This window comes from Cicer arietinum, chromosome 1 (genome assembly GCF_000331145.2).
Source record: "Cicer arietinum cultivar CDC Frontier isolate Library 1 chromosome 1, Cicar.CDCFrontier_v2.0, whole genome shotgun sequence".
NCBI classification, from domain to species: domain Eukaryota; kingdom Viridiplantae; phylum Streptophyta; class Magnoliopsida; order Fabales; family Fabaceae; genus Cicer; species Cicer arietinum.
Genome location: NC_021160.2, coordinates 29,367,564 through 29,382,914, shown reverse-complemented (window position 1 = coordinate 29,382,914; position 15,351 = coordinate 29,367,564). Strand labels below are relative to the sequence as shown.

General features: G+C 34.2%; 2 protein-coding genes across 2 annotated transcripts; both read right to left on the bottom strand.

Annotated features, from left to right (window-relative positions):
- Window positions 1-1,607: 1,607 nt before the first annotated feature.
- On the bottom strand, window positions 1,608-3,399 carry LOC101502917 (uncharacterized). Its single transcript, XM_012719589.3, has 6 exons — window positions 3,396-3,399; window positions 3,010-3,254; window positions 2,547-2,639; window positions 2,372-2,473; window positions 1,951-2,244; window positions 1,608-1,777 (listed from the first exon to the last, which is right to left on the bottom strand). The coding sequence occupies exons 1-6, from the start codon at window positions 3,397-3,399 to the stop codon at window positions 1,682-1,684; spliced, it is 834 nt and encodes a 277-aa protein (XP_012575043.2). The 3' UTR covers window positions 1,608-1,681.
- Window positions 3,400-5,203: 1,804 nt separating this feature from the next.
- On the bottom strand, window positions 5,204-7,416 carry LOC101503250 (uncharacterized). Its single transcript, XM_012719562.2, has 4 exons — window positions 7,083-7,416; window positions 5,819-6,956; window positions 5,418-5,735; window positions 5,204-5,339 (listed from the first exon to the last, which is right to left on the bottom strand). Exons 1-4 carry the CDS (start codon window positions 7,414-7,416, stop codon window positions 5,204-5,206), a joined length of 1,926 nt encoding a protein of 641 aa, XP_012575016.2.
- Between the last annotated feature and the right edge of the window lie 7,935 nt (window positions 7,417-15,351).

Sequence of the window (15,351 nt, the reverse complement as noted above, 5' to 3'; positions counted from 1 at the left end):
ACGGTCCAAATCCAATAATTGTCCAAGCACCAACCACTTTTCCTTATAAAATACCAAGGCGGTACATGGAATTATGAAGTCACATCTCATTTGACCAATCATCAATCAAGTGATTGCTTTGGATCTAAAGGAACTATGTCACCAATATTTCAAGGATTGATGGGATGACTCAGAGTGGTCAAGTATACGCCACTAAACAACCTAGGAAAAAGGAGGGTCATGGAGAAAAAGGGAAAGAAGAAATGAATCATGCTATAAAAGGACCAAAGACTAGCAAAAAGACGGTGCCTGAAGAAGAAGATAATGAATTTTTGAAGTTTATCAAGAAAAGTGAATATAAGGTGGTGGATAAGCTAAATCATACCCATACCAAAATATATGTTCTTTCCTTGTTATTGAATTTGGAAGCACTTAGAAGGGCACTGATGAAAGTTTTAAACGAGGCCCAAGTTATTCATGATATCACCGTCGACATGTTTGATGGAGTTGTAGGTAACATCACCTCTAGTAGTTGTTTGTGTTTTAGCAATAGAAAATTACCAGCTGAAGGGTCAAGGCATAATAAATCACTACACATCTTTGTGAAATGTCATGATCATATTCTAGCACGGATATTAGTTGATAATGGTTCTTCATTGAATATCATGCCGAAATCAACACTCTCAAAATTATTTGTTGATGGAGCATGTATAAAGCCTAGTGTTATGGTGGTGAAAGCATTTGATGGATCTTGAAGGCAAGTTGTTGGTGAGATTGACTTGTCGATTCAAATATACCCCATAACTTTGAAACAAACTTCCTAGTGATGGATATCAAATCGACGAACAATTGCCTTTTAGGGAGATCGTGGATTCATGATGCTGGAGCAGTGACATCTACTCTCTATCAAAAGATAAAGTTTATAGTTAATAATAAGCTGATAATAATATTTGGGGAAAAATATATGATAGTGAGTCCTCTATCTTCTATGGGCTACATCGAAGACATGAATGAAGCCATAGAGACTTCCTTTCAAGCATTAGAAATCACCAATGATGTCTTCATGGGTGAATGGTCTCGCTTAAAGGAACCTAAATTGTCTACCACATCATTGAACACTACAACAAAAAAAACGTTTTGCGGCGGTTAAAAAAAGGGTTTGCGGCGGTTTTAACCGTTGCAATTTGATGTTTGCGACGGTTCTGCAACTGTCGCAGATTCGTGCGTCGCGAGGCCATTTTGCGACGGTTCACAAAACCGTCGTTCCAACCGTCGCCAACTTTTGCGACGGTTCACAACCGCCTCTAAATATATTTTGCGACACTTAGAACAAACTCAAATTTATTTTTTTCTGCACAATTACGACAGTTATCAACCGTCGCTATATTTACTTTGAGGCAGTTTGAACCGTCGCAAACCTAATAATTTAAAATAAAAAAATATGATACAATTTTTTTCCTATTTTTAATCAATTAAAATAAAAAATATTCATAAATACCATCCACATAATTTAAATACATAATTAATAACTATTGTACCTAAAATCCAATTTATATAATTTTTTCAAAACAAATAACACCAATTCATACATTGAAGTTAACTAAAACAACAAATAAAATAGTTTAAATATTCAAAACATTAATTAGTGGAGTAGCTAACAATACAAAACAACTCCATCAAACTTAGAAGTTCATCCAAATATCTAATTAGTCCCTAATGAAGTTGTTCCACGATCATCAGGTTGGTGGCTGGACTCAGATGAACGTCTACCATCTATTGGCGATTCTATGTCCATTGCCTGAAAAAAAAAAGTATATATTAACCTCAATGAATATTGATAAATATTGTCAAAACTAATTAACTAAATTTCTCTTATAGCTATAAGAAACCTTTACACAATTGATATTTTTAATCAAAGACAAACAACTCTCACAAGATTTTTAAATATGTTTGCTATGAAAATAATTTTACCTGTTTGTCTCTAGAATTTTGCATTTGCATCAAGAAAGCAATTTGCTCCTTCAACATATCAACTTCAGAATCCCTTTTCTTAAGCCTATCAATTTCAGCTTGCATTTTCTCCATCTTTTCATTAGCTTCAGAGGAAGACATCGATCTTACAGAGTGAGAAGTAGATGTAGTAATTTGTGATGGTGTTATTCCAAGTCCCATACAACGAACATATCCAGGATGTTCTTTTCCAAACACATTAACAAATGCTTCATTTGGAGAAGGAGTCTTCCCAATTTCAGCTTGCAATTGTTCCTGTGCAAACAGATAAAGCAAACTAAATTCCTCACTATTACCAAAACTAACAGTTGCATCTTTGATTTATAAGGTGGTCAATAACAAATAGTTACAATTACATAACACTTCTATTATTTACACTTACATATTTTTCCTTGGCTTCGTCGTTGACAAATGACCCATCAGACTTTTTATGACAAATTGAATACATTTCACCCCTACTGTATTTTCGACCATCTCTCAGTTCCTACAAGTAAACACATGTAATAAGTACATGTTCAATTAAGTATGCAATCAATAGTAGATTGAAAAAATCCTACCAACTCATCCCTCTTCCTTGCAAGCGTCTTAGAGCCTAATGTATGAAGGATCTTTAGCTTTTCTCTATTTGCAGCATTTTTATCAGCCTTCTCCTACAATGATAACAAATGACATAAAAAAACTAAACAATAGAAAACAAATGACAACGCAAGAAAAGAATAGTTACCACTGTATCTGTCTTACGCGTAAATATTTTGAATTCATGGATTGAGAACTTTTTCCGCTGCTTGAAAATTATAATGACTTAATTATTTATCCAAAGGTGTTACCTTGTTTATTTCTCTGTTTTATTTTAATTTCTTTTGAAAAAAAAAATATACCCTCTCTTTGAAAAACGGGGTGTTACAGATATATTTTTTGTTGTCTTCATCATCGACAACAAATTTTGACTAGCATTATCATAAAAAAAAATTAGTTTACAATCAAAACAATAAAGAATATTCAGTTGTTTATAATTGGTACCTGTATTTTATCCTTAAAAATTTCATTTTTTCTTGTCGATGGAACTAGTTTCCAATTGTCGTACATTATAGGAAAATCCTTAAACTTCCTTGCAATTTCACCCAAAAAACCGCCTAACAAACCAGCAGCTGATCCTACCGGTTGCCCATTTGAATTCCATCTAGTTATTATTCTGCTAACATTAGGAGGAGCTTCAAGCACGTCTGATACCCTTAAGTGTGTCTTTGAAATATGTCCCGCCTCATCTAACACATAAGTCAATGAAATATGTCATATTGCAATCATGTAAAACAATTAAATTTTATAAATATAATTAGACATTAGATAACATACTAATGACTTCTACATCCCAAAATGTAAAATTCCTTTTTTGAGAAATTTCTGGCTCATCTTCTACCACATCTTCAGAGTGAGAGGATGTCTCTTGGAAATGTGTTGTTTCTGTCTCTTGCACTGATCTTGGTGTTGTCACTTGAGAAGGTGTTGCTTCTGTCGCTTGCACAGTAGTTGGTGTTGTTGTCACCGGAGAAAGATGTGGTTCTATCGTTTGCACAGCTAGCGATGTTGTCGCTTGAGAAGGTGGTGCTTGAGAAGGTGGTGCTTGAGAAGGTGGTGCTTGAGAAGGTGGTGCTTGAGAAGGTGGTGCTTGAGAAGGTGGTGCTTGAGAAGGTGGTGCTTGAGAAGGTGGTGCTTGAGAAGGTGGTGCTTGAGAAGGTGGTGCTTGAGAAGGTGGTGCTTGAGAAGGTGGTGCTTGAGAAGGTGGTGCTTGAGAAGGTGGTGCTTGAGAAGGCGGTGCTTGAGAAGATGGTGGATTTGTCGGTGTTGTCATCGGAGATGGTAGTGGTTCTATCACTTGGAACGTTGGTTGTAAACCATGTCTCCGCAAGTGCTTCATTTTGGTTACTTGAAGATCTCCTGGTAGTATAACCCTCGGCCGACCCTTCGTGAAACGCTACAATCATTTATTATTAATGTAAATAAATAAAAATCAACATATAATACAAATAAGAAACATTTTGTAATTTTAGTATTTTTAGTTATTACTAACCGGTGAGGTTTTTGAAATGGTGGAAGAAGATTTGTGAAGGGATTGAGAGAGATGAGTTAGATTGAGAGCCTCCATCCTTTTTTTATTCTCTTCCATTGTTTTGCGTCGAATATCCTCATATGATGATTCCATTTAGTTCACAAGATTGAGACTCCAAGCACACTTACACTGCAAACATTGATGACAACCAAGTTAGACTAATGCAAATAGCTAAACAAATAGGATTTTCAAAGATGTCAAACAAATAGGATTTTCAAATAGCTAAACACAAAAATGAACACAATAACAAAAATGAGCACATCAAACACAACGCAACAGTAAAAGAAAGTAGTAAAAACATAACATAGATTGAAGAGTACCATGTCATAAACAACAAACAAGAATTATTAACAATCGTAAATTCATATCATGATTGTTGTCATCAAAATCATCATTAAAAGTTGAAGTTTCAGGATCATCATCTGTAGTCATTCTTGCCAATTGTATATGTGTGGTTTCATTAGAAAAAATGTGTTCCAAATTTTGAGATGGGTATGGTTCAATGGGTGCCATAATTTCATCATCTCCACCCATGTCATACAAGTCCCGTGGCTTTAAATGAATAGGTATGCTCCATCCTTGTTCCTTTTCATCATCCACATAATAAACCATTTGAGCTTCTGACGCTTTAATGTATGGCTCATCATCTTCATGCTCCCCAGTATGTATTAGTCTTGCAAAATTTATAGAGGTAAAACCCAACTTATCTGTCTTAATGCCTCTTGGATTTGTGGTATTCGCCCATTTGCATTTAAACATGGGCACTTTGAAGCCATCATAGGAAACCTCAATGATATCTATCAATCTTCCATTGTAAGGCACTCCTCCAAATCTCATTTGGGCATCACTATTGCTTGAGTAACTTCGTGTTTCGAACATGCCAAAAACTCCACTATTTTGAGTTTTTAATAAACTGTCTCGTGCCAATGTTCGAAATTTGAATCCATTGACATTAAATCCAATGAACCTTCTAACTTTATCAGAAGGACCTTGAGCAAGACTAACGAGAACATTTTTATCTGATTCACTAATGTTGTCGAGATTGTTGCAAATCCGAACACCATAAAATATACAATTAGTCACATTCTTATTAAAAATCAAAGCAACTCAATCACCAATTTTGTCATGAACACTAACACGATTGCGGAACCAATGAGGAAACTCTCTATGAACCTTCTTGTCTACCTCAGAAGTACTCCTTGCACCACTCCTCATTTGGCTTCGAATAATACTTCTATATTGCCTATTTGGTTATTTCAAATTAGATGTATACGGAAAAAAAATTAGTGGTAAATAATACAAATATAATAAAATTACTTACCTTAGATAGTAGTCAACTATGATGCAGTTTGTTAAAACGTGTCTATGAGCTTGTAACTTTTCAATTGGTGTAAGGGTGTAGTATGAAGAACCACCAACCGATTTTCCAACTCTAGGAAATAATTCAGCTACACGTGAGTCAGTTTGTATCTCATTAATAGGCTCATCATCTACACGACCAAGTTGATTCCATCTAGTCTCAATGTTTTCTATATACCTTGAACAAAATGTAAGAATCTCTTGTACAAGGTATCCTTCTGCAATAGACCCTTCTGGTCGTGCTTTATTACGTACATACGATTTAAGTATTCCTAAGTACCTATTATTGAACCAAAATAATATTAGTTAGAACAAAATTGTCAACTACTAATTATTGAAGGAACAAGAACACGCATATTTTACCTTTCAACAGGATACATCCATCGATAATGAACAGGACCTCCAAGTTTAACTTCTTCAACAAGGTGAACAACCAAGTGAACCATAACAGTGAAGAATGAGGGAGGAAATATCATTTCCATGTGGCATAAAGTGAGGACAACCTGATTTTGCAATTTTTTCAAATCATCAACATTCAATACTTTACTGCATAATTGTCTAAAAAGTGAGCAAAAGTCAATCATTATAGCTGAAACATCATCAGGTAATGTTGCTCGAATGGCTAACGGTAGAAGTTGTTCCATCAATATGTGACAATCATGACTCTTCAACATTCCATTCAACTTAAGATTTTCCATGTCAATGCATCTAGAAATGTTGCTTGTATAACCATCAGGCACATTGATATTCTTTAAAGTTGTTAAAAATCTCTTCTTACCTTTAGTAGTCAGAGTAAAGACGGCTGGAGAAATTCTTCCATTTTCATTGGGCCAAAGGTCAGGTCTTATGCCCATAGCTTTAAGGTCTTTTCTTGCATTAAGATGATCTTTACTTTTTGTGCTATCATTTAGCAAAGTAAATATGATATTATCGCACACATTTTTCTCAATATGCATCATGTCAAGATTGTGGCGCAGAAGATTATCCTTCCAATATGGAAGTTCAAAGAATATGTTTTTCTTTTTCCATTGTTGATTGACACCTTGTGTAGGTCGTCCACCACGTATTCTTTTTCCCGACCTTTCTTTATCTGGCTTTCTACCAAATGTGACATCAATATTTTGAACCTGTTCAAGAATTTGAAGCCCAGATAACATTTTAGGTGGACCACGCATATCTTGTTGACCATCAAAGCGAACCTTGTTCAATCTAAATCTATGTCTCTGATCAAGAAAACGACGATGACCCATAAAACACCATTTTTTGCTATGAGGAAGATGACGAGGAGTAGAGTCAATGTCACACGATGGGCAAGCAAGTCCAGTGTAAGTGTTCCACCCAGAAAGTGAACCCAGCCCCGGAAAATCACTAATTGTCCGCATCAAAGTTGCATGTAATGTGAACATCTCTTTTTTAAAAGAATCGTATGTATCGACACCTGTTGTCCATAACTCCTTTAATTCTTTTACTAGAGGTTGTAAATAGACATCAATATCATTTCCTGGCATTTTTTTACCGGGAATTATCATTAACATTATAAAAGATGTATGTTTCATGCACACCCATGGAGGAGTGTTCTATGGAATGAGAATAACTGGCCAAATACTATAATTTGTACTCATCATACCAAAAGGATTAAAACCATCACTAGCTAATGCAAGACGCACATTTCGCGGGTCTGATGCAAACCAAGTGTGTGTCAAGTCAAAATGTTTCCATGCTTCAGAATCTCTAGGATGCCTCAACATTCCATCATTCTTACTATCATTTGCATGCCATCTCATATCCTCGACCGACTTTGAGGACAAAAATAATCTTTGTAACTGTGGTTTTAATGGAAAATAACGGAGAACTTTTGCAGGAACTTTCTTTCGATTATTGCCATCACCAGACACTCCAACTGCACCAACTTTTGCTTTTGATTTCCATTTCGAAGTGTTACAAATTTTGCAGGTGTCCATTTCTTCATCTTCCTTATTACCCCAATAAAGCATACAATTATTCGGACAACACATGGATTTTTTCATAATTTAAACCAAGCTTGGTGATTGTTTTCTTGGCTTCATAGAATGAATTTGGTATATTTGCAAATTCAAATGCATCTTTTAATAACTCTAAAACCATTGTCATGGCTTTATTAGTCATTCCACATAAACATTTGATGTGATACAACTTTACCAAAAAAGATAGTCTTGAATATTTAACACACCCTTCATACAAAGGTTTTTCTCCTTCTCTACTTAATTCATAGTACTCTTTGGCCTCTTCATACCTTTGTTGACTTGCATTTTTCTCCTTCTCTGCATTTGATTCAATGGGTACTTCATTTGCATGATCTTCGACTCCAAAAGCATCGTTAATCATGTTTTGCATTTGATCATCAACGACAACTGTGTCTTGAACTATATTAGAAATACTAATAGGTGAGATAGTACTAGTTTCTCCTATGGACTCTCCGTGATGTACCCAAATGGTGTATCCCTTTGGAAATGGTTTGCACTTTAAGTGATCATACATTACACTTCTACTCTGCGGTTTTTTGAAACCACAACGTTTACAAGGACATATTATTTCGCCATTTTCTAATTCATCTCGAAAGGCAAAATTAATAAATTCCTTTATCCCTTGATCATATTCATCCGATGTGTGTGGCTTCTTAATCCATGATTTATCCATTTCTATAAAGAAGTTTAACATATGTTATTTTGACACAGAAATAACATAATTCAACTTAGAACAAAAAAAAAAGATTGATCTTAAACAGAATACTTCGTGATGTACCCAAAGGGTGTATCCCTTTGGAAATGGTTTGCACTTTAAGTGATCATACATTACACTTCTACTCTGCGATTTTTTGAAACCACAACGTTTACAAGGACATATTATTTCGCCATTTTCTAATTCATCTCGAAAGGCAAAATTAATAAATTCCTTTATTCCTTGATCATATTCATCCGATGTGTGTGGCTTCTTAATCCATGATTTATCCATTTCTATAAAGAAGATTAACATATGTTATTTTGACACAGAAAGAACATAATTCAACTTAGAACAAAAAAAAGATTGATCTTAAACAGAATAGATTCACTAGGCATAAAGGAACAAAACATAACAACCTCATACTCATAGAAAATAGTACTCGATAAACATTCAAAATATAGAACTAGACCAAGTATACAGGTATATAGTACTCGACAAACAAATCAAACTAGAAATTATTTTTAAAAGCAAACAAACCAATCATTAACATATGTTATTTACTTCAGTTTATCCATTAAATGCAAACAAATGTTAGAACTGAAAGTGCAGAATTTAGCAATCAAAGGGTAGAACATAGCATTCAAACATCTTTAGTACAAAAAAAGGAAGAAAAAAATTGTCCCTGCTGAATTTTGATAACACTATGCAAAACAAGGCAATTTGAAATTTTATTTCATTCTATTGAGAAATAAAGTGGTGTTTTGAGTTTTTCATGAAGGAACTTCATCAAACAATAACATGGACTAGGGAATAGAAGATAATCATGAGAGGAAAATGATGTAGAAATCATTCTGACTATTTATAGAGGTAAGTATATATACAAGATGATGAAGGTAGAGCTTTAACTACCATCTCCGGCATGGCATAACTGACTATAACAGAAGCTGCCAGCATGGCATAAATAGCCTTGCGCATTTAACACGTGCATAATAAATACGACATGTATATCTCTATATAACTCTATCAACTTTTACATAATAAAATTACCTTACCTATTGGGTTATGTTGCGCGGTCGATGGAGAAGTGTTACACTACACCGTCACCAGAGAGAGGCTGAAAGCAGCGTCGTCACCAGAGATGTGCACGAAGAAGCACTGTCACTGGAAACTAATTCAATCAATAAACCAATCATCAATAAACCAATCTGAAAACTAGTTTTAAATGCAAACAAATCAACTTCTTTACTTCAAACAAACCAATTGTAACTAGTTTTAAATGCAAACAAATCAATCTGTAAACTAGTTTCGAATGCAAACAAATCAATCTGGAAATTATTTTTAAAAACAAACAAACCAATCTCAAACAAACCAATCACTAATCTACTTATATTTTAGACCAAATGATGCCTATAGCTTTTGTTGTGGAGGAGAGAGTGAACAAAGAGACTTTGGTTTTTAGAGTTGTTGATAAATGATCTAAGTAGCAAAGATATTGCCAAACATACACTATAATAATAGACCACCAAAAGGTAATTTTAAACTTTCCTTGTTAATTTACATTAATTTATCTTAGTTTTACATTAATTTACTTTTACTATAATTGTTTTTAAATGGGTATGGCTTGTTACCAGCAATTAATGAATTGCTATCAAGAGTGGACCAAAGATTATATGTCAAACACTTGCACAATAACTTTAAGAAGAACCACCTTGGACTGAAATTCAAGCAAATGATGTGAAGGACAGCCTACTTACCCCCAAGCTTGGAAAAAAGAAATGAAAGAAATTAGAAAAAAGAATGAATAGGCGTATAAGTATGATAACTTGGTTTATATATGTTTCTGGTTTGGTTATATTGTTAACTTGATCTTAATCTTGATTTATATATGTTCCTATTTTAGAATTTATGTTTGGTAGGTACCTAATCCAAGAACCACAATTGCCACCAGTTACAGAACCACAATTGCCACCACTACCTACTCTTCCATTGCCACTTATAGAACCACAATTTCCACCAATTCCAAACTTAGGTGTTCCAATTCCTGATATTCCTGTTGTACCAACTATCCCTCAAATTCCTCAAATTCCAATTGTGCCTCAAATACCTCAAATTCCTAAGCCAGAGTTATCTATTGTGCCTAAACCATAAGTGCCTAAAAATTCAATATTTCATTCTATTTGGCTTGGTTTCTACCAATAGCTTTAGGACTACTATAAACTTTATAAAAAAACAGAGAGATAATACATGCCTCAAGCAAAGCATAAACTAATGTTGACATGCTTATGCACACTGCCCAACACTTTTTTAACAATCCACAACATTCCAATAGATGAAAAGGTTAAGAGCCAAAAAGTATTTACCTACAACCCGTACACTGTTTTATCTTAAGAATTGCGGCTACGATGTGGACTATCCAAGCAAGTTTGTCGTCAATGACATCGAGGTCGTTGTTATTACTAACCTGTAATCTTGCCCTTTCCTATTCCAGTCATTTGAAAACAGTAAACAAATCAATCTCAATGAACATATGAACTCTGTAGCAGTAAGCAAAGCATAGCATAAGCAGAGAAAGCCCAAATAACAAACCAATCACTAACGTAAATGGAACGAAACGAAACGAAACAAAACGAAATGGAACGAAACGAAACGGAACAAAACGATTACCTTTGCAAGAGTTGATTTTGTCTCCAAGATGATAAATCAACTTCTTTTACAGAGTAGATTTGGCTTGTCTTTGATTTCGTTTCTCTTTGATTTCGTTTCCTTCAGAAGTTTTAGGGTTGACAGAGGTTGAGAGATTTGGGGGTTTTCAGAAATTTTAGGGTTTATGTGCGCGGGGATAAGAAAGGAATACACGCGGGAGTGACAAATTACATTACAAAATCTGGAAAACGAAACACAAAGAGAGGTGTATTGCCCTAAACGACGACGATTGCTTAAAACCGCCCCAGGAACCGTCGCAATGTCGTGGTGAGGGCGGCTACTTCAGAACCGTCGCAGGCCAAGTGTCGCAAACTTCAAAAATTCTTGTAGTGCTTGATCAATGAAAATAATCTTCCAAAATAGTTTTGAGCTGAAGCAAAAAATACCAGTTGTTATATTTTGAATATAATTCCTATAAGACCTATTCTGAAACAATTCACCTTATGAGATTTTTTAAAGGAAGAAAACCAATTGTTTCCTATTTTTGATCATTTAGCAGTAAGTGTTTTATTTTAAATAATGACGATCTTGGTAGGTTTTATGCTAAAGTCGATGGTCAAATTTTTTCTAGACTATTCATCTAATAACAAGTCTGATCATAGCAATTGGGCACATGTTTTTAGTTTCTTAGTTTAGTATTTTAAAATCTCTTCATAGCTTAAATTAATATTTTTAGCTTGTTTCTAAATTTTGGGTCGAATTTGAATTATAATTTTATTATTTGTATTTTAATTTTATTATTTGTATTTTGACTCTTTCTTGCTCTGTAGATCATAACATGAGCTCTGTATATCGGATTGACGCATATGAGTAGACATTGGAAAGATACAAATCTAAGCTACAACTTTGGTGTTGGAAGAAAAGACCAATTCTAAACTTTACTGGACCTACATTGTAGATTTCGTAATCTGAACTTTTGTAATAATTTTAATTAGCAGATCACTTGTTTTTATACCCTAAACTCTAATGCCCAATATCAAGTACTATATATTGGCAGTTTTGTTTCTTTTCTAAAGACAAAAAAATTAGGAATCAAACTGATACAAGAAATAAACAGTTTTATTTTAATTTCATGGAAGGCTAATTTTATAAGATTAATCCACGAGTTCAGAGTTTCATCAACACCTTGAGATTCAGGTTACACTGTCGATTTCGATTCACGATACTATTCTTGTTTATTTGATTATATTGATATTTTGATTGTTTAAATCTAATTTCAATAAGATTGACTAAATTTATTTGACAGAATTTGGTTTTGGTTTCTAATTGAATTGAATTACAATTTTGCGACGCTTGATCATTAATTGTAATATTTTGATGATTGTGATGCTTAATCCAATCAAAGAAATCAAATTCACATAGGCTTGTTGATTAATTCTATAGTCAAATAAGAATAGAATCACAAATTAGAAATTAAACTCATTGATAGAATCTGTGATAGGTCTGAAACTCGAATAAGTGGATTAATTGTTTTGCTCATTTGTTAAATAAAAAATCTAAAAAACTCGTTTTTAATTTCAATTTTCAATTCGATTATTATTATTATATCATAAGTCTTTGTGAAACGATTCGAGTTATTGCCTCTATTTATACTTTATCAATTATATTTGATTCGTGTGCGACAACGGATCAAATTGGCACCGTTGTCGGAGACTCTCTGATAATAATATTATTCCTGTTTTCAAGCGACTGTCTCGGATTGCTCCGAAATGTCGCCAGAAAAAAAAAATCAAGGCATAGGATTCCCTATAAGTTCCTTATACGGACACGACAGTCAAAATCCTAAATTCCTTCGTTTAGATCATTTGTTGAATTTTTTAAAATTTTCATATTCTCCAAAAATTCCAAACAAATTTGCGTTGCCTTTACTTGATTTTTAGAAATTTTTGGTAGTATTTTTATATTTTCTGGATTTTATTTAATAGGTTTTCGATTTTTAACTTCAATTTTAGCATCAGGGACATTGTTGGAATTTTCAGAATTGTTATTTTGCATTGCATTGTTATGATGATGCATGCCTAGGGCTAGCTCTGTGAATCTTCATTCTCTTGAACCTGAAATAGATAGCACATTTCATTTACGTCGTAGACTTAATAGAGCTGCTAGTGTTAACGAGTTATAGTCAGATACTGAAATTGATAACTTGTTGCAAAATATGGCTGATGCGAATAATAGAACCTTAAGACAACTTGTTGCACCTAATGTCAATTATAATGCATTATGTATCACATATCATGAAGTTAATGTTTGATTTGAACTTAAATCTGGTTTAATACACTTGTTTTCAAAGTTTAATGGCCTTGCAGGTGAGGATCCCCACAAACACTTGAAGGAATTCCATATTGTGTGTTCTACCATGAAGTCTCAAGGAGTCACAGAAGACCATATTAAGCTGAGAGCCTTCCCATTTTCACTCCAAGATGCTGCCAAGGACTGGTTATACTACCTTTAACCAGGTTCTATTACAAGTTGGAATGATCTCAAGATATTGTTTCTAGAAAAATTGTTCCATGCCTCAAGAGCTGCTTGACCTAGAAAATAAATATGTGGCATCAGACAAATTGACATGGTACCATTACATGAGTATTGGGAGAGATTCAAGAAATTAGTGTCAAGTTGTCCTCATCACCAGATTTATGAACTATTGTTCATCCAATATTTTTATGAAGGCTTGCTACCTATGGATAGAAGCATTTTGAATGTTGCTAATGGGGTAGCACTTGTCGATAAGACCCTAGAAGTAGCAAGGTCTTTGATTGAGAACATGTCCATTAATTCTCAACAGTTTACAACTAGAAGCAATTCAATAGTTTTGACTAAGGTTGTGAATGAAATTCAAACTTCTTCCCACAAGAATTTAGAAAGAAAACTTGACGATCTTACATCTTTAGTAAAAAAACATTGGCAATAGGTAAAACCCAAGCAGTGGCATGTGGTATTTGCGCTTCTCTAGAGCATCATTCAGATTCATGTCCTACATTGCAAGAAGATCCAATTGCTGATGCTCCTCAAGCATATGCAGCAAATATATACAATCCTCAAGCCAACTATGATCTATCATATAATAGGTACAATCCTGGTTGGAGAAACCATCACAACCTGAGATGGGGGAATTCATCTGCACAACAGCAACCTAGGCAACAACAGCAAAATATTCCTAAACAGCAAAACAATGCACCTTCATTAGAGGACCTTGTTAAGCAGATGGCTGTTCAGAATCTCCAATTTCAAGAAAGAACAAATTCCACCATTCAAAATATGGAAACAAAGATTGATCAGCTAGCCCTTTCAATAAAGCAATTGCAGACTCAAGGGTCAAACCAATTGCCTGCGCAGTCAGTAGTAAATCCAAATGCTCCCAATGTCAGTTCAATTACATTGAGGTATGGGAAGGTGTTGAAATACCAAAGGTACCTAAAACTGTAGTGAAACATAACAAGGTTGTTAAGGATACTTTGATATCTGAAATTTTTGATGTTGAGCAAAACACACCACTTCGTTTTCCTCAAAGGCCAGTAAAGACTAAGAAGATGGACGAGGCAGATAGGGACAACGAGATCCAAGATACATTTAGGAAGGTGGAAGTGAATATTCCCCTCCTTGAAGTAATTAAACAGATTCCAAGATATGCAAAATTTCTAAAAGATTTGTGCACACACAAGAGAAGGTTAAAAGGTAATGAAAGAGAAAACATGAGGCAAAATGTTTTCAGCTTTCGTTCAGCCCATGCCTCATAAATGCAAAGATCCACGAACTTTTTCCATTCCATGTACCATATGCAATAGTCAATTTGAAAATGCTATGTTAGATTTAGGAGCTTCCATTAATGTTATGCCTACATCTATTTTTAACTCTCTTGCTCTTAGACCTTTACATAGTACAGGTGTTACAATTCAATTGGCAAATAGGAGCAATGCTCGTCCCTCTGGACTTGTGAATGATGTACTTTTTCGAGTTAATGAATTGATATTTCCTACAGATTTTTACATTCTGGACATGGAGGGAGAGAATAAGTCCAACAGGGCGCCTATCATCTTAGGCATACCATTCTTGAAAACTGCTAGAACAATAATTGATGTACATGGTGAAACTTTATCCATGGAATTTGGTGATAGTATTGTAAAATTTAACATATTTGATGCTATGAAACACCCCGTGGAAGAGCATTCTATTTTTCAAATTGAATTGCTTGCTGATTTGGTTGATGACACTTACCTCGATATGTTTGCTACTGATTTTCCTTCATTGTCTGGTTTTGGTGATACTTATACTTGTGAATTGTAAGACCCATAATTTTAAAGTATACTTTATGTATTTTAGTGTATTTTGGTATTGAACTCGGAGGCTTTTTAGCCAAAGTTATTAATATTTTGGAGTTTATATGACCAAAAAGATATTTTGATGCCGATTAGAATTACTCGTCGATGAATAAATTAAATTAATTGCGGTGAATCTTTTACGAAGAATTTAATGCGTTATGGGTGAAATGGTAA

Coding starts and splice junctions, on each gene's coding strand:
- LOC101502917 (XM_012719589.3), bottom strand. Junction 2,640..3,009: donor TTTTTAAGGATAAAATACAG/GTACCAATTATA, acceptor TTATCATTGTAG/GAGAAGGCTGATAAAAATGC. Junction 2,474..2,546: donor CAAGGAAGAGGGATGAGTTG/GTAGGATTTTTT, acceptor GTTTACTTGTAG/GAACTGAGAGATGGTCGAAA.
- LOC101503250 (XM_012719562.2), bottom strand. CDS start 7,416: ATGGACACCTGCAAAATTTGTAACACTTCGAAATGGAAATCAAAAGCA. Junction 6,957..7,082: donor TGATGGTTTTAATCCTTTTG/GTATGATGAGTA, acceptor AAAAAATGCCAG/GAAATGATATTGATGTCTAT. Junction 5,340..5,417: donor ATAGTTGACTACTATCTAAG/GTAAGTAATTTT, acceptor ATAACCAAATAG/GCAATATAGAAGTATTATTC.